The 21553-nt window shown below is 44.1% G+C and overlaps 2 protein-coding genes and 1 long non-coding RNA gene across 11 annotated transcripts; 2 read left to right on the top strand and 1 right to left on the bottom strand.

The window, feature by feature from the left end:
* Positions 1–2891: 2891 nt before the first annotated feature.
* LOC115246551 (uncharacterized) lies at positions 2892–7101 on the bottom strand. Of its 2 annotated transcripts, none has more exons than XR_003885682.1 (3): positions 6986–7101; positions 4161–4204; positions 2892–3814 (listed from the first exon to the last, which is right to left on the bottom strand). It is a non-coding gene; the product is annotated as an uncharacterized lncRNA (long non-coding RNA). The 2 variants fall into 2 exon arrangements; XR_003885681.1 differs by lacking the exon at positions 6986–7101 and adding an exon at positions 6876–6968.
* Positions 5843–17465, top strand: nap1l1 (nucleosome assembly protein 1-like 1). Of its 8 annotated transcripts, none has more exons than XM_029825368.1 (17): positions 5843–5998; positions 7687–7767; positions 7842–7870; positions 8197–8285; positions 9557–9659; positions 10358–10499; positions 11229–11309; positions 11608–11736; positions 11893–11964; positions 12043–12182; positions 12422–12567; positions 12647–12666; positions 13465–13587; positions 13700–13732; positions 13815–13865; positions 14852–14888; positions 15866–17465. In XM_029825368.1, the coding sequence occupies exons 1-16, from the start codon at positions 5858–5860 to the stop codon at positions 14855–14857; spliced, it is 1386 nt and encodes a 461-aa protein (XP_029681228.1). In that variant the 5' UTR covers positions 5843–5857; the 3' UTR covers positions 14858–14888; positions 15866–17465. The 8 variants fall into 8 exon arrangements, with proteins under 8 accessions (XP_029681228.1, XP_029681227.1, XP_029681226.1 ...); XM_029825367.1 differs by having other exon boundaries at positions 8191–8285; XM_029825366.1 differs by having other exon boundaries at positions 8191–8285; positions 11602–11736.
* Positions 17466–18041: 576 nt separating this feature from the next.
* phlda1 (pleckstrin homology-like domain, family A, member 1) lies at positions 18042–21091 on the top strand. Its single transcript, XM_003972660.3, has 2 exons — positions 18042–18664; positions 19616–21091. Exon 1 carries the CDS (start codon positions 18179–18181, stop codon positions 18635–18637), a length of 459 nt encoding a protein of 152 aa, XP_003972709.1. The 5' UTR covers positions 18042–18178; the 3' UTR covers positions 18638–18664; positions 19616–21091.
* Positions 21092–21553: the final 462 nt, after the last annotated feature.

Below are 21553 nucleotides of genomic sequence, written 5' to 3'. Positions count from 1 at the left end.
GAATGATAGATGAGAGCACAGCTTAAAGCCGTGCAGCGAATGAGGCGAAACGATCAGGCCTGTTAAGGATTAATCACGTCTCTTATGTAAGCCGACGGGGGCCGTCGCCTCCCGCTGTGTGTCCACCCAGATGTCACACGGATTGTGGTCACGTGCTGGTGCGTACAGCTGTGTGTCGGCTGAGGACGTGCAATGACCAAGTCATGCTTACACGTTTTGCAGCGGTGCTTTGTGACAACAGATCCCATCTGGTGCAGAGAGAAAATTCCCAGGAGGTGTGTGTCGTGGAAAACAATCCCCCCCTACCCGGCTTACAACAGTCATGGTTTTGCTGGCCATTCATAGCAGCGAGGGAGTTGCCTGCAGCGGCCAAAGATGTTAAGATGTGTGAGGACAAACGCTGTCTTCAAGGAGAACCTCTTCGGTTCATAAATCTCATGCAGAGGGCAGCAGTCGCTCCTTGTTACAGTTGCTGGAAGTGGTCTGGCTGCAGGAGTGCTGTGTCATGTCTGTGTGTATATCCATGTGCAGGGCACCAAATCACAGCTTTATAAGCACAGTGTTCTTTCTTTCTTTCTTTTTCTTGACTGCTGAATCCCTACAGTGGTTGCAGGGACAGTGCTGGAGCCAGCTGCATATAGGCACAGGACCCCTCATCCTGGGCGGAGCCAGGGTTCGATGCCTCGATCACGGGTACCTTGGCACCACTACGAAGGTGTCTTGAAACCTCCCCCTACTATCAGATCACCCCCGATGTTCTGTCCGCCATGGGGCCTGAACAAAGAACACTCCAATTCTCAACTCAGCCCCCCTACAGACTGAGTTACTACTGCCCATTAATCAGTGTAAAAGTAGTAAATGTTAAAAAATGATCAGAACAACAACAACAATGCTTGGGTTCCTGAAGGCATCCATGTGTTTCCTAAGGGAATGTTGGGATGGGAGATGTTCACAGCGCTCAAGTTCACTGGAAATCATTGGGAAGCACTTAACCACTTATGGCAACTTCGTGTTTAAAACTTACTTTCTTGCATAAATGTCTGGAGGGTGCACCAACTGTTTGAGAAATGACTCATCTAATTGGTGTTTGATTATAGAAAAAGGCTGTTTTAGATGATTGGGCTCGGAGTTTAAGTTTCATCTTGCTTTTCAGTGGACATGTCTTCACAGTTAGGAGGAAAAAACACTATTTGTACAACTTTGCTAATGAGATTAACTGGTTGCCACAGCTCTGAAAGCTGATTTTGTTAACTACAGTTCAACAACGTGTTTGAGCAATTTGTTCGTGATGTGGAAAATTGGCCAGGCTAATAAAACTTTGGACATTTAATTAGGTTACATTTCTTTTCATATCCGAGCTGCTTCCAACCCACGCTCTATTTGTAGAACGTGGGGTTTTCAAGTCATATTCCATCCCTAATATTTAGAACCAACCCCATACTTTCATGATTAGGATATAACATTTTAGATATATCCTATTATTGCTGGCAGCAGGGAGCTCAGAACAGAAAAAAACAACACAGCATTATATATAATCCAAGAAAGAGCCTTAAAAGAAATCAGGGTAGGACCCATTAATATTTAAAGTTGGCACTTCAGTTGGCCGTCTCTCCTTACAGCTTCTAGATGTTGTCGCCTCTTTGCAGCTGATGTCAGTGTTTTTATCCTGCAGAGCCAAATGGGAAAAAGCCTGAACCAACAGGGCAGTTTGAGGGTTAATATATCTCTGACCAAGACAAAGTTTACTTTGAGAGGTCTTTCTTCCGGCTTTGTTTTCTACAGAAACAGGAAAGGTGGATGAATTTAGTGGAAAAATGTTGCATGTTGCATTAAAAACACACGCGCCTCAGTCTCCCTTCACTCAGTACCCTGTGTTCTGATTGGCTGCAGTGTTTCCGCATCCTGATATAAGAGTTGTTAGGATAGACCACTCTGAGTTGCTAAGTTTGTTAGCATTTAACCAATAAACACAGATTTAGCGATTTTTTTTCAATTTGCCAATCCTTTTTCATATGTGAGAAAAGTTTACAAATGCCACATATACAGCGAAACATCGACATTGACATCAGCAATATATTTATGATCACTGTAATTGAAGATATTGGGACTTGTGTATAATCTGTCCATGGAGGAAGGTATTGATGGTAATAGGTGTTTCCAGGTGTACAGATGTCTCCATAGAGAGCTCTGGATGACCCAGCCTTCAGGTCTTGATGGACCATATCGAGGACCAGAACGACTAGAGAAGAAAAAGCCAGTCATATGTGCAATTATGTGACACCAATGTATAGATAAATTCCCTTTTAAACATAATTGTTGCAGGTTTTTGGGTTTTTGCTGTCCGCTCACGAGACATGCCGTCTAACAGTTTGTGAGGAACAGTTTCCTCCCAAATGGAACAATCATGTTTATGCCAAATAAAATAATAATATTTTTAAAAAAAAACAACCTTCAAGGTCTAGCAGCGCATCAGCTGGACCTTTGAAAGTAACTCGCTTCAAGGTTTCTTCCTGTTAAAGGGAGTTTTTCCTTGCCACTATTGCTTGTTGGGGGTCAGGCCCTGGGATTCTGGAAAGCACCAAGAGACAATTTTGATTGCAAAAGATTCTATATTAATAAAGATAGATAGATAGATAGATAGATAGATAGATAGATAGATAGATAGATAGATAGATAGATAGATAGATAGATAGATAGATAGATAGATAGATAGATAGATAGATAGATAGATAGATAGATAGATAGATAGATAGATAGATAGATAGATAGATAGATAGATAGATAGATAGATAGATAGATAGATAGATAGATAGGTTGATTGATTGATTGATCCGTGCAGTGTTCATCCACAACTGAAACCTGCAGGAAAATGATTAAACGACTAACCTGGAACGAGTCACGAGTGGGCAACCGACAACTGGGAGGTGTTGACATAGTAGATCACTCAAAGAAATGGGAGTACAGTTGACTTATTGTAGCAACAGTGCAAGTTTTTATTGTATTGATGTGGTCTTCTGCATGTAAACCGTTAAATTCTTGCACGTTAGTGCCGGGATTTTCCACTTGTAGTCAGCCATAACTGGAAGGCCGACACAGATGCTGGATAGTCTTCATGTTGCTGGATGACTTTTTTTAATAGCAGTATGGATTTCAGATTTACGCACGGTGAAATAACCTCTGTTTTTCTATTTTTGCTTCCCACATTGATCTCGTTGGAGCCGGTTGTTTTGTCTGCACTTGACTGAAAATTGCAGAGGTGGTATTTCTTCCTCCCACAGCACTTTCTGAGGCTGAACGCTCTGGCCGGACCCTCAAGAGTCACACCCATTAGCATTTGATGGTTCCATTAATCAGACCATTTAGGCATCCCGGCATAGCGGAGAGGAGGCGCTGTGTGTCAATCTGCACACCCACAAGATGCATTCTCCCAGTTCTGTTGGATGTCTACTCCTGGAGGCTACACAGGCTGGACTGGTGAACATCATAAAGCCTGATGAGTTATTCTTAAACTCTTAGTTTGACAATTTTAAGGGTTTATTGGCTAATGCATTTGTAGGTTAAACAAAAGTGGATCTTGTCACATCTGGAACCCAGATTAGATTTAAGGATGAATCATAATTATCTCCAGAACCACAACTATGCTACAATTATATGAACACAAAGCTAAATGAGCCTCTAAATGCTGCTGAAATAACAGGCACTTCTGCTCTCCATTCTGGCCCTCCTCCAGTGCCAGGAAGAGATCAGGGAACATCATCAGAAAACCTGGACCGAGTGTGTTCCCCTCCTCCCCTCCAGGGAGTGCTACATAGCCCTGTGGACAGAAAACAAAAAACAGGTGCTCCTTGCTGATATAACGATTTACAAAATGTATTTATATTGTGTATTTTGCATATTATTTACATGTATTATTCAATTTCAGAACTGTAATTGCACATTTGTGTGTGTTTAGCATGTTCAGATATTGGTCAACATCTATTCTGTCCACTTTTATGAGGGAAAAAATGATGGAACCCCCCCCCCCAAAGTACTTTTTGATGCTAAACTTTAGAACTTGAGTGTCACTGCATTATCATTCAGGTTTGGCTCCAATGTGCACTTGAACACACCCTCCAAATGTTGTTATGTGCCCTCTTTGTTGAAATAATCAACTGACAAACCTGTTGGTCGGACTTTCCTCTGGCAGGCTCATGTTGCTGACACTCTGTAACACAAAAAGTACCGTACTATATTTACCTCAGTTAAGAGTGTTAGTTAGGAGAGTTAAGAGAGTGTAGTTAATTACATTCCACCATAAAAGTTACAGACTTCATTTAAATAAGTTCCTGGAAAGCAAAGTGGGAAATTTCCACTTTTAGAAGGAGGTAGTGAAAAAAAGAATTGAAATATAAAGAACGTTTCTCTTGCAAGGGGTCTCGTTTTGAACAAAGTGTTGCCTCCGTCTTCTGGGTCGGCAGTCGTCCACACAGTGTCTGCAGAAACATGCATCTGTCAATAATGCAAAGGAAGCTTTAATTTTCAGCTTCAGTGCCTTTACATTAACCTTCCAAGGTGCGTCTCCCCTCCTGCCGCAGTCGGGTTACAGCCAGTAACCCAACAATGCGCGACTATAATACTGCAAAGACCAGATAGTTGTGTGCAAATCACCTGGGTTGTGGTTAGCCCGGCTCATTTAGAAATGTCAACTTTAGATACTGTATATAGAGAATAATTGCTGTCTTATTGTGGATGGTGCTGTAATACTTCACAAGTGACCCGCAGGCTAAGCATCAAGGCCTCACTATATACTGCTTCTTCAGCACTTGCACCAGATCTTGTTGATATCTGAGTTAGCTTGTCCAATAAAGAGATATCTGGTTACCTAAATACAGGTGTGATTTTTGCTGCGACATCCTAAGCAAAAATAACCTGTCTAATGATTTGATTTCGTTTTGCTTTAAGGGGTGCATTAATTACCCCAAAAGGTTTTGTTTTTTTGTCAATACTTTGGTGGATTCAGGATTTAGATGCTCGATCGCATCACAGACAAACCTACAGCACACCAGTCTGTGGAAAATATAGTTTTCTTCTTCGCTGTCTGTGTGAATCTGTCTGTGGCTGTCGTGACTCAGGAGAATATTCCCTCCCGGTTTCTTATATGGAAGGCCTATGTTGGAAGGATCTCTATTATGGGAAAGTGTTAGATGACAGATGACCTTTGGATTTGTGCTGATGTGTCTCAGAGTGAGTTGATACCGAGCATCCAGTGTTAGTAATACTCAGACCGGTGCTGGCTGATGCATGAATCACAGAAACTCTGACAGTCTTTGCCTCTGGCAGCTTTCCTCATGAAGGACAAGGGAATTTTGCCCGAGGAAACTGTTGCAGGATTCTGCCACAAGCTGCTAAACTGGTCCTTTACAGACTTTCCAATGATTCATTCATCAAACAGTGTCGCCATTTTCTCTTAAAATCCAAAGGATGTGGCACATAGGGTGGGAAGATGCAATTTCCAGGATGCGTAAAGATGCATAAGATGCAACCTAGGAAAGAATTAAATGACCAAAACTACCCTGGTTAAACACATTAATTCTGCTACCCTACTTAGGGTAGGGTAAATACCCCCTACTTAGGTGTAATAGCGATGAATGCCTCCACTTGCAAACAATTTGTGTGAGACATTGCACTTCCCTGTATGATCCATATTGTCACTCATATAAAATGGCTGTAAAACATCCTTGTGTCTAGTGTTTTCTTTGATACAAGCGTGCATTTTGGTGAACGTCCCTGCTGCTGCTGCTGCTGCTGCTGCTGGAGAGTATCTTCTTCGGGGCCCCGCCCACTCTCAGCGTTGCCTCGACGACTGCCGGTTTACGTGATGACGTTGGATGTATATGAGCGCGAGCGGCGGGATCTGTCTCTCCTTTTACCGCCATCAGAGCGGAGCCTCGTTCTTCCCCGGGACCGTCTCACTGCGCAGAGCCGCTTCATCGATCCAGCCGCCGCGCGTACAGCGAAGGTAAGGCGGGATTACAGAAGGGAAAAATACCCCCATACCAACCGTTTTAAACCCGTTTGAAGCTGCCAGCCGAGAAATGGCACATCCGCCGAGCCAAAAAAGGGCGTCAAAGGAAGAGTATTCGTCTCTGCTAACGCTAACGGGTGCAGCCATTGAGGCTGCCGCCACCATGATGCTTGTTAACGTCAGACGCGATTAAAAGACGAAACAACAAAACTGTGCGCCGCTTTTCGACAGGTTGGAAAAATAGACCCCCAACGACGGTCGTTTTAATTTACACGTCATGGAATAATCCCCATTATGATCCACGTTTGTTGTCACGTGTCTTCGGACATTATCCTTGTTTTTTTTGTTTTTTTTAACCACCTTCACGTTCTGTTTGGTTAATGCTAGTTTGGATGGGGGTAGCTGGGCAGTTGATGGACTCGGGAGTGAACACGTTTAAACTCTCGGCACTACTTTCCCAACTGGCCCACATTTAGTGGCTCCAGCAGCGTGTCAGGCTGTTCCTCCCACTCGCTCAGCCACAGCGGTGCGCATCGGCTGGCTAGCATCACACGGGCTAGCTCAACTAGCCGGGAAACAGTGGGGCAGTGCGGTATCAAGACCATGGAGGCCGGCTAAAGTTAGCCTCTTTAAACTAGCCTTGGGGCATCATGAGCGGCGCAGGAGATCGGACATTTTTTGGGGGGTGGGGGGGGGGGCATAAACCGAGTAGTTTCAACAGGTTGTCTCGCTCACTCGGCTGAAATATGGCTACAGACAGACATCCACCCACACGGGGGCTTTTGTGTCAGACCTGAGCAGGCAACACGTGGTCCCACCGGAGGATTAGTTGAAAGGAAAAGGTCGTTTGGGCCAGAATATTGTCACATACCTGATTGTCTCTTCGCTATTATTGGCTGGCTTGTTGTGTTTAAACGCCGGAAACGGACACTTTATCATTCATCTCAATCATAGTTGCCACTGTATCCATTTCATCTTTACCATAAAATGATGACATCATGGTTTAGTGTGATGGTCTGTTCCAGACCACAGCTGTAAATCCATAATGGGATGATGGTATGAAACCAGATTGACAAAAGGCTCATAACTAAAGGTGCACAATCAGTCATCACAGATCTGAGCTCTATGAACTGTCACACCAACACCCTTTAATCTCGCTGGATTTGCTGGATGGAGGCCAGCAAATGTATCCGGATGACAGTTTTGTGTTGACTTTGCTGCAAATACTTTCCTGCTAAGGTAAATTATATCAGGCCGATGGAAAGGTATCTCAAGACCTCTTTGCTGGACATGAAAAGTGCAGGGTTCCCCCCTCAGATTTATAGAGATCTTCAGCTGGTGCCTGCATTTCTTTTTCTATTCGAGTCACAGATACAAAGATTAGTTACCAGCCCAGTATTGCCCAAAAGGGATCAACTGGAAACTGTTTTGCTTTCTAACATGGCTTTAAATATATAAAAAAAAATTGAAAGCTAACACCACTTTCTCCACCGTCACTAGTCAATTTGCCTTTTCAGTCATCAAGGTGATTTTAGTATTTAGATTATAAAAATTGGAGAAGACATTTTTAAACTGATAAAACGAAGGTCAGGGTCTTGCACAGTTTAACTTTATTTTAAATGATCGGGTGTTAGGAGGACTTTGTGATTGCATACTGCCAATTAGACCTTGCTCTATTGCAGGAGTGTAGACCACACACACCCATTGACAGCCAACTTGGTGGAAGGCAAAAAGCCCAGATCATCCTCAAATCATTCCTGGAGGTGAGTTATGTCTGTTTTTTTTGTAGTTCTAGTGACACATTCTTCTGGATATTCACTTTCTTTTCTCTCTGCAGCATCACCTGGAAATGGCAGACATTGACAAGTAAGTTTTTATTCAAACCTTTGCCTATTTTTTGTTGCGACTATTACTTGGGGTTAAAAGGGAGAATCCCAAATGTAATGTCGGTGTGTGGTTAGATAAAAATTCTAATAAAGGCAAAGGACATTGCAACTTCGTCCACCTTTAGACAGATGCTGCATCTACTCCTCATAATTATAAGAACTTGATTTAATAACAACATCTCCAGGTAAATCTTTCCTGATGGTATGTGCTCAGATTTGATGTTTTATTTATATTAAGATGGTATTCCTGGTGTCATCATTTGAAGTGTGATGATGAGTTGGTTATTGTTTGTCTTGTGGGAGCAGCAAAGATCAGGCTGAGATGGACCCGGCTGACATGGAAGATGTAGAAGAAGTGGAAGAGGAGGAGACGGGAGAAGATGTAAACAGCAAAGGTTGGTCTTGATATGTTACATAAACTACATTAAACACAGGTAAAGGTGAGGGTAACCAATTCAATTGCCAGAGAATACATAGTTTTCAGGAGGGAACGTTCCGAATCCCTCGGCTTGATTTGGAATTGATCCATTTGCATGAAGCAGCTTTAAATGGTTTATTTTGGGGTCTCTAGATCATTTGAATGGTTCAGTTTATTATATTGCTGTCCTCTAACTCACAGGACAAATATAGCTACTGCTGTGCTTCATCTTTTTATAGTTTACCTGGACGGTTTTGTCAAAGAAAACTTGAAAGCATTGCGACCCTTTGAAGGCTTGCTTGAAGCCCTGAAACCACTGGAAGTGTATTTTCAACTTTTGGAGGACTTGTGAGATATAGATGACCAGTTTGGTTAGAAATGGCTAAAATCAAGCAAACGGCCGGTGGAAAAACCTTTGCGCATCAGATGTGTGATGAAACGGATATCATTGATGGGGGTATTTAATATTTATTTGTAGCTTTGCAATATCCAGTATCTTATCTCAGTAAGCAATATTTGGCACATTTAACCCTAAAAAAAATCTGCATGAATAAAACATCAATTACCGAGTTGCATAATTCGGTAATCTTTAGGAGAGTATTTAAATGAGCATGCCCTGTGGTGGCTGAATGACTGTGATTCATCCGAAAATAACCGTTTATTATCAAGCACGCAACTTGTATATTTATTAGATCGCTGCTCTGTTCTCACTGGAAACATTGCAAGCAAACTGCCCTGGATGTGCCAACCGAGAGGAGCGACTTACCAATCTCTTTAATCTCATTACTGCCTGCGGCAGTTCGACTTGGCTTTGATCGTCGGGAGCAGCGTGCCAGCCCCACCGCCTGACTACAGCCGGAGCACCTTTTCAACGCCCATATTAGCCAGTGTTTCATTCACTGTATGGAGTGGATGGGAACATGTTGGTGCCATTTACCATCATGGCTCAGCGGTTGGCACAGATGACATGGCGAGAACATCCTTGGATAGAATCTTGGGGTGTTTACCAGACAATTCTCCCCCCTCCCTCTGAGAGATGCTTCTTCTCTCAGCCTCTGGATCTGCTACCGAGGCATATCGGTGACAATTTGCAGTGAACTACAGAGGTCAAATTCTTCTAGAACATCGTATATGTTGCCAGTGTAGATGTGTAGGAGATATTGTATCCAGCTTTTCCTTTGTACTCAAGGTTTGTTTCTTATTTCCCTTTGAGCCTCAGTGAAAGTGTGTGTGTGTGTGTGTCCTCAGCACGCCAACTGACCGCACAGATGATGCAGAACCCCCAGATCCTGGCTGCGCTGCAGGAGAGACTGGACGGATTGAACGGCTCTCCATCGGGGTACATGGAGAGGTGAGCAATCCATCTCTTAGTTTTTTCACCCTTGTTTGATAAAAGTAATAGGGGATGCACCAGTTCGGCCTGTAACTTTCCAATGGGATTATTTCAAGGGAAAAAAATCCAAACATTCACATTACGCTAAAAAAAAAAAGTTGTCTGCAAACTCGTTCGGTTCAGATTCAGCATTGAGATGACAGTTTCTCCTCTTAACACCAATGTGGAAGCAGCATGTGTAAAAGGAGCTCACCTCTGCTGCGAGGCCGCTTCAGCTTCCACTCCTCAGCAGAAACCACCAGTCAACAGCTCCTTGATCGGGCTGCCAATTGTTCGACAAGTGCCATTAAAGTCACCAGTAGGGCTCCAGCAGCAGCAGCCAAAACATGCATTCCATCGCCAGGATACTCCCAGGATTTTAATTTACCACACTGCCGGGAGATTCGGGGAGCAGATCAACATTTAAAAGGTCGTGCTTTCTTGCACAATGTGAACCCCGGTTTGTGCCGTGCTGGTAGGAATAAAATGATGGTAAAGAGCTCCACAGGTTCTCAAAAGTATATTTTTGTCCAACTGCAACTATGTTAACTTGCTGATGACTCGGGATAAGTGTTGGGAACTACACTAAAACATTCCTAATGTGCAAATTAAAGAGACCTTTTATGATCCAAATATCTCAAACTTCTAGGATCTTTGAGTGTCTTTGTCTTCCACAGTTTACCAAAGGTTGTAAAGCGACGTGTGAATGCCCTCAAGAACCTGCAGGTTAAATGTGCCCACATTGAAGCAAAGTTCTATGAAGAGGTCCATGAACTGGAACGAAAGTATGCAGCTCTCTACCAGCCCCTTTTTGACAAAGTACGTCATTTACACACATCTTCGTCGTCTAAAAAAGAAATGTTGCGCAATATTGACGGCTAAACTAATGTGCCGCAAGCAAGGGGAGGGAGAATAGTCTGGGTTATGGTGATTAAACTAGTAACCAAACAATTTCCTGAGCTTGAAAAGCATGTTTTCCCCACCTTCAGAGCCACTAAACCAGCTCCCACTTTTATATCGATCTGTCGTCTTTTGAAGTAGTTGTGATAAGAGGATTCCTGTAATTCGGGAGAAAGATGTGCCTGCATCACATTCACTTAAGCCCTTGTGCAGATTATTTCCCTGGATGTTTTTGGCTCCAGTGATCCAAGTGGATTATGTGTCATTAATATGGGATTTAGAAAAGCTTTAACATTAATAATTTTAACTTGGAGGCTGCTGTGGTCTTATTTTGTGGACGCGTTTAAAGCCTGCGATGAAGACGGGCCGATGGAAGTTTCGCACGCACAGATACCAATGCTGAGGTTGGGGGGGTGGGGGGGGTGAGTCAGCAGTCCTGTCGTCGTTCAGCGGGGGAGGCTGTATCACTTAAATGTCAAGTCTGATTGACTGTTGAGATGAATCTTGACTGATGGGGCTATTTTTAGGTCGCTTATGTCACAGTTTTAAGCCTCATTTGCATGTTTACAGTGTTTGGAATATGAACAGATGTTGCTTGTTTTGGCAGTGATGATATATGATGGGCTTTTTCCTGCCTTTTCCCCCCAGAGAAGTGACATCGTGAAAGCCACATATGAGCCCACGGATGAGGAATGTGAATGGAAGGCAGATGAGGAGCAGGAACTGACAGTAAGTATGCAGATAGACGTGACGGAAGGACCCCGAAAGATTCAGAGTATTGAATTTATTTCTTAAAGGAGCACTCATTCGCACTTGACGCTGACGTTTATCATACTATTAACGACTTGATAATTCTGATAAGCATCAGCGTCATGTGTCAGTTCTCTATTTTTTTTTTTTAAATACTCTACCAGTCAGTAAGTGTTTGACTGTTTTCCTTCCTTTGGCGAGTTTGATGCTGCATGAAAAATGGTTCACGCGCTTCGATCAGCATGATTTTGATGAGCAAATGTCATTACTGAACCAGGATGAAATGAAAGAGAAGGCCAAGGTGGAAGATGAGAAGAAAGATGAGGAGAAGGAGGACCCCAAAGGCATCCCTGAGTTCTGGTTAACGGTTTTCAAAAACGTGGACCTTCTCAGCGACATGTTGCAGGTGTGTATCTACGGGATGAGGGAGGCTGCAGCCAACAAACCGATTTGCTTCCACCTGCTGGACAAGTGATGTCTAGCACTGAGCTGTTTAAATATTCAGCAGGAAGTGGAAACTGGAACAGTTGTGTCTTAACCTTAATGTGTTTCTGCTCTACAGGAACACGATGAACCCATCCTCAAACATTTACAAGACATTAAAGTATACTTTTCAGATCCAGGACAGCCAATGGTGAGTGATCACAGTTCATCCAAATGGTTTTTTCTTCCTTTTTAAACTCTAATTTTTGTCATTTGGTTTGATCTCCAGAGCTTCACATTAGAGTTCCACTTTGAGGCCAATGAATTCTTCACAAACACAGTTTTGACAAAAACCTACAAGATGAGATCGGAACCTGATGAGAGTGACCCTTTCTCCTTTGACGGCCCAGAAATCATGAGCTGTACAGGGTGAGTGCAGCAGACTGTCAAGCTTTGAGGGTAATACTCGAGCATGGTGCATGTTTGTCCGTCCTAAATATGCAGAGGATATGGGATGCCTGTATTTATGCAACGCAAATGTCACCTGTACACCAGCTGTATTATGAGCAATATCGGAGGAAATGCAAATGTCACAGCTACAGCGCAACCTCGTTACGTTCTAATTGATGCTGTCAGACCCACAAACGAAATGCTTGCTTTTGCCGCAGCTGCACAATCGATTGGGTAAAGGGCAAGAACGTCACATTGAAAACAATCAAGAAGAAACAGAAGCACAAGGGCCGCGGCACTGTGAGGACCGTCACCAAGACGGTTCCCAACGACTCCTTCTTCAACTTTTTCACCCCGCCAGAGGGTAAAATATTAGACATCCCATAAAGTCATCTGTTGCCTTTGTTTTTCCCCCGCTCTAACTTTGTCTTCTCTCCTTTTAGTTCCAGAAAACGGAGAGTTGGTGAGTCCTTGCATATAGTTTGATGCTTTCTACACATACTTATGCTGTCATGCATCACTATCTGTAGATGAGAGTAAAATTGTAATTACCGTATTTTCCAAGGCCGCACCTGTATTTTAGCCGCATCATCTAATTTTAGATAGAAAATCAATTTTTTACTTATACAAACCTGTCTATAGGCCGCATAGAATCACAGGTCGCGGAAGAACTCGGATGCAGACTTCTGCCAGTTTATTCTGTAGATCAACGAAGGGAGGTCTTCAATCACACACAACCTGGTTTATGGTGTGCAGGTGCAAACAGTAATTAAATACATCAACAACCAGAACTCAATAAATACACTAACATTGAAAGTTGCAAAAGATAACATTTACAACGAACAAAAACAGGGTTAACGCCAACCTGAACCCACAGACACACTGCCACAAAGCATGCTGGGAAATTCCCGCACTGACCCTCCCCAACACGCTACACTACCTTTGCTTTTTTTTCCAAACAGTGCCTGCAGTAACTTTTCTGCTCGAGCGCCCCCTAGTGGCCGATAGAAAAATACATAAATAAGCCGCAGTGTTTAAAGTGTAGGGAAAAAGTAGCGGCTTATAGTCCGGAAAATACGGTAACCAAGGAGTTATTTCCTTTATGATGAGGTTTAGGGTCAGTTTAAACAGAAAAACCAGACCTTTCCAAATTGAATGCATCATGATTTAATATCAATGACTACATGATGTGAGGCTAAAGAAGTGAATCCTTGAATATAATTTTAGACAAGCAGTAAAAACCTATTTGGCTTGTCTTCAGGACGAAGACTCGGAGGCCGTCCTCGCCGCAGACTTTGAAATCGGCCACTTCATCCGTGAGCGCATTGTACCTCGGGCTGTACTCTACTTTACAGGAGAGGCCATCGAGGACGACGACGACGACGTAAGTGTCGAAACCCGGATTTGAAACGAAACTTGGACTGTAATTATTGGGCATATTTGTGTCCATTCCCTTTTTAAAACATGGACTAATCCTGAATTGACTCTTGTTCTAGTATGAAGAGGAGGCAGAGGAGGTCGATGATGAGGTAAGGCTGATCCAGATGAAGGCTTGTGTTTGTAGTTGTCACGGAGACCCTGCTTACCCTGAACCACGTGCTGTCCACTCAGGAAGGCGAGGAGGAGGCCGATGAGGAAAATGACCCCGACTATGATCCCAAGGTAACTCCCCCCCCTCTTCCTCTCACCCGTCAGGCTCGTTTATTCTCAGTAGCTCTAGTTTTTTTCCTCAAACCTCCCACGGAACAAGTCCGTTATGGTTACAGATGTTTTGCACCTTCGGGTGTTTAACAGCCGTTTAAAAGATGTTAATAAGCCAAAGCGTGAACTTGCTGATAATGACACATTATTGAAGAGTCATAAACTAAGTTCTTATGTTATTGGCTAAATGTGATTAGCTCACAGGGGTGGTATTGTTTTAGCATAAAGGATGCAGACTGTTGGATGCATTTCATATCCATTTTTTGGGTTTCTTTACCTCTTTTCAGTTTTTAATTTTAACCATTTTCCAAATTATTTTGGGTTGAGGAAATAATTGCCGTTTGTGTAAAGGAGGAAGTCCAACCACAGACGAAATTTAGGAACTGTCAGTACTGCCGTCTTGTTGCTCACCACAATCACCCAATGTTCTCACACACACACTTAAAATACAGTAGACAAAACAAATGTTTTGTCTTCTTTTAGGCGCAGGATGGTGACTTTTTTAATCTCTGGTGCTATAATGGTGACCTTCTGACCTGTTCTGACACTGTTAAATACTGGTACTCATTCGATGGCCCACTGGAGCATCTTTATTCTTAGTTGCTCTCCTAAACGATGCGTGAAGCCTGGCCTCAACTAAACATACTAACACCGGTGCATCGTTCTGAAGGAACATGTTTTCAAATGGTGGTTTGACTTGGTCCATGTTTTAGTGACATCCCTGAGTCCCAGACAGCCCAACTAAAGAACACTTAATTGCTTTGTGCTGCTGGTTTTTCATGTACTTCACCTTTGACATCACACGGCGATAAACAAGCATGTTCTTTGCTTCTTTGCTAAAGCAAACTGTGCTACTTAAAGTTTTTTTTGTTTTGTAGTCATTATTGTTCATCTCCAGTCACTTTTGGCATCCTTTGTCAGCTACTCTTTAAATTTTTCCTCACTAGGTTTAAGTGGTGACAGTAGAAAAATAACCCTATCCTGGTAGGTACAGCTTGTGAATTGTCAGCCTACTACCATCACCCCCCCCCCCCCCCCCCCCCTCCGCTGTCAGTTTTGTTTAGCTTTTCTTTCTTCCTGATTTTCCATCATCGCTCTCTTTCCACCCCCCTTCACCGCCCTGCCGCACCGTCCTGAGTTACTAACCATGGTTTGTTGTGTGCGTGTATTTTGATTTAATCGTAACCTATAGTGACTTCTGCATTTGCACCTGTATGTTGAAGCTAGAACATGTTTATTTTCTTCCCACGTCGGACACATCCTCTACAAAACATGAGTTAGGCTTTTAAGGGTTTGATTTGTTTGCCATAATTTTTGTGTATCGTTTCTGGATGGTTTTTTTAAATTTGTTTATTTTCGTACACATTGGTCCAGTCCTCATTTCTTAGATTGAAGTTGCCTCTAGCATTTACATTAGCTTTTTTTAAAATCCCTATACAGGTGAATTTAATGCTGGGATAGTTGCTTTGTTGGGTTTTTTTGAGGGGGGGGGGGCATAATTTCTTTGGGGCATCATGATTCTCAGCATTCAAGGTGTTGAACGTGTGTATCACCGTCTCAGTTTACAATAAGTGTTTTAGAAATGATTGCAAAAATGGGCATCACTTTTTATCCCAGCATTAAATCCTCTATAAATATTCCCATAAAGAGGACCAGGTTGTGAAGCCAGGTTTTTTTTTTTTTTTTTTATGCTAAAATAATTGACATTGCTGTTTTATGCAGATTAGACTATTTGAATGTCACAGGACAAAAGTTTGACCATCAAGATGAGTAGCAAACTAGTTCAGCGTATGTGCACCAACTCGGCTTTAGTTCTGGTTTAACAGAGTTCAACTGTTAGGCAGTTTGTAGATTTGCAGCCTGGAGAAAGCCGAACACCAGTTCTGCTCTGTAGCTCTACACCTGGATCTGGATCTTTATGACCCTCGCCGACGTTCTCTTGCCCCTGTGGTTTCTTGCAGAAGGAGGCGGGCCCCCCGGCTGAGTGTAAGCAGCAGTGAAACCTGGCCCGGCTGACTCGAGGATCAACTGCACTGTAACGGCTTCTCAAATTAAAAACGACAAAAGATGATTAAAATAGATACTTACGGCCTTATGTTTTGTATTTTTCTTGGTAGACAGAATTTTCAAGATTTTTGTTACAAGAATTCTCTGGTATTATACTGGGAGGTATGTGACTCGATATACATAGTATTTTACTAGAGCTGTTTTTTCTTCTCTTCTGTACAGTAGATAGACAGGACAACGACCCTCCCCTCAAAAGCATGGACATTTCTTCACTGCTAAAACTAGTTTGGGTTCTTGTGAAGTCTTTTCTTGTATTTGCTCTTAGACAACAGCTGTGGTTTAGACTGCCTGATAACATTGATTTAGACCCACCGCCCCCTCACCCTTGCCCCCCCCCCCCTTCCAACCAAAGTTTAATTTTAGTCAGTCTTTGCCTATTTAAATTTGTTTCCTTTAAGCACTTGTTAAAACAAACCAACTGTAGCAATTTGAACCCAGAGTTGGGTGAACGTGCATCAGGGTGTCTAGTCCAGTTTTATCCAATCATGCTGGGCAAATGATGTGTTTGGGTCACTCCTGCACCACATGTGCTGGACTATTTTCCACTCTTGATACATTCCAGAAAGCAGCCTGGCTGGCGCCATCGCTGAGACCCTCTCAAAGGGAGGCGACATCTCTTGAACTAGATGGATTAGGACAAATTTTCACTCCCAGGTCTTGGAAAACAGCCTGGTCGAGTCTTAAACATTCCAAAGGATTCTTCGGAGCACGCTGGCGGGACGGCCGGTTGAAGGCCGCCCCTTTAACCCGTGCTTCAGGGTCCTTGTAGGCTCTTGATGGTTTGTCATGGAGCGCGGAGTCCTGTTATCTGTTCGCTTTCGACCTTTGACCTTTGCTCTGTGGGGAATTCATATTGTGCAGTACCTTTCTGATCCCGGGAAGGGGGGCTTTATTTTTTATTTTTTATTTTTTGGCATAGCAAGGTTGGGCAGCTGTAGCACAGCGAGGACGAGCCAGGTGTTGGAAGCGTCTGAGGTCGCCGGGTCATGTCATTTATCTCTTGCATCACCATTTACAGGCCTCAGCCCAACTTCCCAGTCTTGCTTTGATTTTATCACTGTGACAGAACGAGGTGAAGAAGGATAAGGCTGCCGTTTTGGGCCCGTAACCCACCACAAACACCCCCCCCCCACACACACACACACACACACACTCACTCCTGATCAACTTTATTAAGTATTCAGAAGGCCACAATCACGACGGCAATATTTAATGGGGGGGGGGTGAGAGGAATCTGTAGCCTGCTGCCCTCCCCATCTGTCCTTAATGCCTTTAGTTGTGAAAGCAGCTCCGTGATGGACGCAGCGTGTCCACAGCGGAAAGCCAGGGTCCTTCTCATCATGCCGGAGGTATTCACACGTTCATGGGAAAAGGATATCAAGCGGTTTGTCTGGTCCCTCTGAACAGCTGTTGTCAAGGCAAAGTGCTATGCTACAAAATACTAATGTACTCAATAACTACATGTGTGTTCATGAATAAATTGGTTAAAGATGAGGAGCCTGTTTGGTATTTATTACAAGTGCGTTCAAAAATATATTCGCAAACGCTAAAGACATCACGGTTCGAGAGGTCGAAACTGGTGATTGCTCGGTGACTGATGGAGGGTTCCTAATTATTTCCTCGGCTGGAAAACGGTTTATTCCGTCAGCTCAAACTGAGTTGCAGAATCGCGCATCGCAAACGCTTATCACGCTAAATTGTGCAGTTGCCGCTAGAGGGAGCCATTGTGTTTAAAAACCATTTCTTTTTAAAAAAATTGCCAAAGAAACCTTCAGATATACTGGGAACTCCTAGCTATCAGTAAATGCGAGTACACCTTGAGGGTGTGCATGTGGAAAACTGGACATATGTCATTATAAAGACACTTTACTGGTCGGCTGTTAAATAATCGAATGGTTTAAATGAGCGCTGAGAGTCCTGTAAGAGCATTAATCTATGGACACCACAGCCTACCGTAGTGTGCGCGTTAAACTTAATTATATATCTAATATTTGACGTATCAAAACAGGCAGCCATGCTTCCAGTGTCTTGGAAGGGGCGGCGCGGGTCTCCAACAAACCCCTCCTCCACAAACCCTCCACACATTCTGTGCAGGGGTGACAGTCGCACGGACGCGCATCCTTCAGTCAAACCCCCCAGTCTTTCCGGTGCAGAGACGTTTGGTTAAACACAGAAACATTCAGGAGGGGGGAAGGGACCCGGCGAATATGTTGGAAAACGGCAGAAAGGTGTTCAAGGAGGGTCTCCTGGAGAAGCGGAGCGACGGGCTGCTGCAGCTCTGGAAGAAGAAGCACTGCGTCCTGACCGAGGATGGCGTGCTTCTGCTGCCGCCGAAGCAGCATGACCAGCCGCATCACCACCCCCAGCAGCACGGGGGGAGCGTGGACAGGGTGAAGGAGCTGCACTTCGCCAACATGAAGACGGTGGACTGCGTGGAGCGGAAGGGCAAGTACGTCTACTTCACGGTCGTCATGACGGAAGGCAAAGAGATCGACTTCAGATGTCCGCAGGACGAGGGCTGGAACGCGGAGATCACCTTGCAGATGGTCCAGTACAAGAACCGACAGGCGATCCTGGCCGTCAAGTCCACCAGGCAGAAGCAGCAGCTGCTGGTTGTGCAGATGCCCGGACAGAAGACGCTCCGCAGCGCGCCCAACGTGGCGTGACCCGCGGACAGCTGCGCGCACCCGGCGGTAAGAGCCCCTGAAGACAGGGCGAGAATGATGGAGGAGGGGGGTCTCTAGAGCCGTGGACCACCTGGTCTGCCCGTTGATCACCAGAGAATCGATTTTTATTGCGTTTTCTGAATGTGTGAGCTAATGACATCACCAATCAAACGCCGACTGAATATCCCAGAACGGGACAGATGGATTTATTTATTTTGCTTTAAGAGCTTGTGTCCCAGACAGGTTTGTTATTTTAGTAAAGGAGGAGCATCCTCCTACAATAAAGGATGGTTTTACGCCTAAAGACCATCGTGGACTTCGAATCCCAATCATGAAATCGAGCCGCGCAACGAAAGAGACGCGATATTACGCGCGGGGATGCGCCCGCAACCCAAATGGGTTCCCACTCGGTGCACGTCTGACACTTGAACCTGCCCTGTAGCGCAGTCTCAGGAGCATGTCACCAAAGATAAGTGTCTGCAAGAACACCCCAAGCAGCTCCCGCGGCACGTTCGCGTGCACGTGTCTCCGATTTGGTGACCCAATCAGTCAGTGTCGCTTTAAATCCCGCTGCTGCATCCAAGCAGACATTATCCCGGGGTTCAATTGGATGCTTTTCTGTCATATCATCATTTCTTGCCACGCTAAGGACTTTCAATGCAACGATACAATCAAACATTTCCACGTTTACAAAAAGAAACGCTTAAAAATCTTTCCTACATGTGATCCTGGGACCATCTATTTCATTCACGGACCAATCAAACCGATTGCGTAAATGCACCAGTTCTGAGGTTTACTCCCTTTAGAAGAGAAAATGTACTGCTAAAGTGTATATTAATCATTCCATTTATTTTAAATGACCTGTTTTAATTGATACTTTTTAACTTCCACTGGGCCAAAATGGACCTGAGCCTGTTTTGAACCTTTTCTCTTAAGCGGCTGACGTCATAGATTCTGTCCACCTGCTTGTGTCTGCAGGTTAACCGAACCATCCGCTGAAGGTGGAACGCTACACCAGGCGACAAGAACACCCCCCCCCCCCCACCTTACTCCGACCAATTACCATCCTCCAAGATGACTCCCTGTCCAGACCAGCCCCCGCCCCTCCTCTCATCACCTTTTCAATGCAGAGACTTGTTACTTGAGAGACTGAGGGACAAAAAGCATGCGAGAACACAGCTGCATTCTGCTGTGCAATGGGCTCATCCCTTATTTATTACCTGTATATATATATAAATATATATATATTTTTTTCTATAACAAATGTGCTTTTGATGAATGATCTCTGTGGTCTTTGTTGGACTGGATTTTCGCTCCGAGGTTCATAAACTGCACCCTCTGGGAATCAGTGCATACATCCTGCTCCGGTTGCTATAGGTTAGTCTCTACGAATCAACACCCCTGTGTCATTTTCAATCGAACCAAAGAATCATTTTGTTGTCACGTGGTGTTGAAGCTCTGAATATTCTGTAAGAGGATAGACGTATAATGAGATTCCCACACAGCCCGATCCCGACATGGTTAATGGTTTGTATATGAGGCATTTTGCAGTGTTTTGCTTTCTTTTTTTTCGGGAACGGGGGGGGGGGGAGGCTGAATGCCAGTAAGATGCTAACTTGTCGACCTTGTTTGGTTCAGATTGCAGATTTATGAATGTTTTCTGGAGCAGAGCGGCTTCAAATGGCTGTATTTCAGGCCAAACCAGTTTGAGATAATTAGTGGGGAACCTTCGAGTTCACAACTACAAAGAGCAGTTTTTAAAATGCTAACGGTTCGCCGAACATTCGACCAATCAATTGGACACAAGCTTCGCGAGATCGTTCGTTATTCCCTGTCTGGAAGCCTTGGTTATCCCAGATGTTGGCGAGTCCAGGCATTTTGGGGACAAGTCTTCCTTGTTTTGACAGATGTCACCTTAAAACAGCGATTCTGTCCAAATGAGGAGCCATTATGTCACATGAGAATCATAATTGTTTGATTTCTTTTATTACAGTTATTCATTTTGCTTGGTTAAAAAGTTAGCTATTTTTAGCTAGCTAGTTGAATGTGGCTAGGTAGTAAACAGCTAGCTAAAAATGCTGACTTAACTCTCCCCACCATCATGCTGACTTCTCTAGGCTGCATCTGCAAACCGCTGGACAGACTTTTGTGCAGTTCTTCTGCAAGGGAAAGGAAACATTTCATTTCGCTCTTCCTGGAAAGTCCCCCCCCCACCCAAAGGTATCGCCTCTAAAGCAACACATGCCGTCATGTTGTTGTCATCTCCCACACTGGGTAACAGCTCTACCCTTTACCTAATGCAACTGGGGTGATGTTTGTCTCACATGCCTTCCTGTTACCATCATTTACACACCGTTATAGCTCCGTCCTTTATAGCCACTGTCTGATTTCTTCTTTCAGTGTAAGATATATTTTCATACCTCGAGAAGATACATTCCATTAAAATAAAATAAAAACAAAGGTGTTTGCTGTGGTTTCTTGTCAGCCCCTCCCATTCCATCCCCCCTGCCGAGGCTGGGCTGGGCCAGTTTAAATGACCTTTGTGACTCCGCTGCTGCGTCTGCTCGCACTCCTGAACCCTTCACCCCGCATTTCCTGCTCTAAAAGTAGACGCCACGTGGAGAGTTGGGTTTCACCGCCCAGTTGTTGCTGCTCAGATGAGCCGCCAGCCCATAATGTCAGTGCTCGCGCCGACCAAAGCTCAGATAATTCAATTAAACACCCCACACATGACGCCATCCATTCTGACACGTGAACGGTTCAGAGCGCTGCGATGGCAGACAGCAGCTCTCGCCGCTGAGAAGGTCCTCTGAATCGCTGACACCCGATTTGCTGCACCTGAAATGCCTTTTTTGGGGACGGATACAAATGTGGGTTTATGTTATTACATAACCCAACAAGCAAAACAACGCAGAG

This window comes from Takifugu rubripes, chromosome 18, assembly GCF_901000725.2.
Source record: "Takifugu rubripes chromosome 18, fTakRub1.2, whole genome shotgun sequence".
In the NCBI taxonomy this organism is placed as follows: domain Eukaryota; kingdom Metazoa; phylum Chordata; class Actinopteri; order Tetraodontiformes; family Tetraodontidae; genus Takifugu; species Takifugu rubripes.
Note: the sequence above shows the minus strand (reverse complement) of the source record. Positions and strands in the feature narration are given on the sequence as shown.

Bases quoted from the DNA above. Each gene is read 5' to 3' on its own strand.
- nap1l1 (XM_011613158.2), top strand. From the start codon at position 5,858: ATGACGTTGGATGTATATGAGCGCGAGCGGCGGGATCTGTCTCTCCTT. The intron at 7,871-8,190 runs GTAAGTTTTTAT...TTTGTCTTGTGG, and splicing joins GAAATGGCAGACATTGACAA to GAGCAGCAAAGATCAGGCTG. The intron at 12,568-12,646 runs GTAAAATATTAG...CTCTCCTTTTAG, and splicing joins CTTTTTCACCCCGCCAGAGG to TTCCAGAAAACGGAGAGTTG.
- phlda1 (XM_003972660.3), top strand. From the start codon at position 18,179: ATGTTGGAAAACGGCAGAAAGGTGTTCAAGGAGGGTCTCCTGGAGAAG.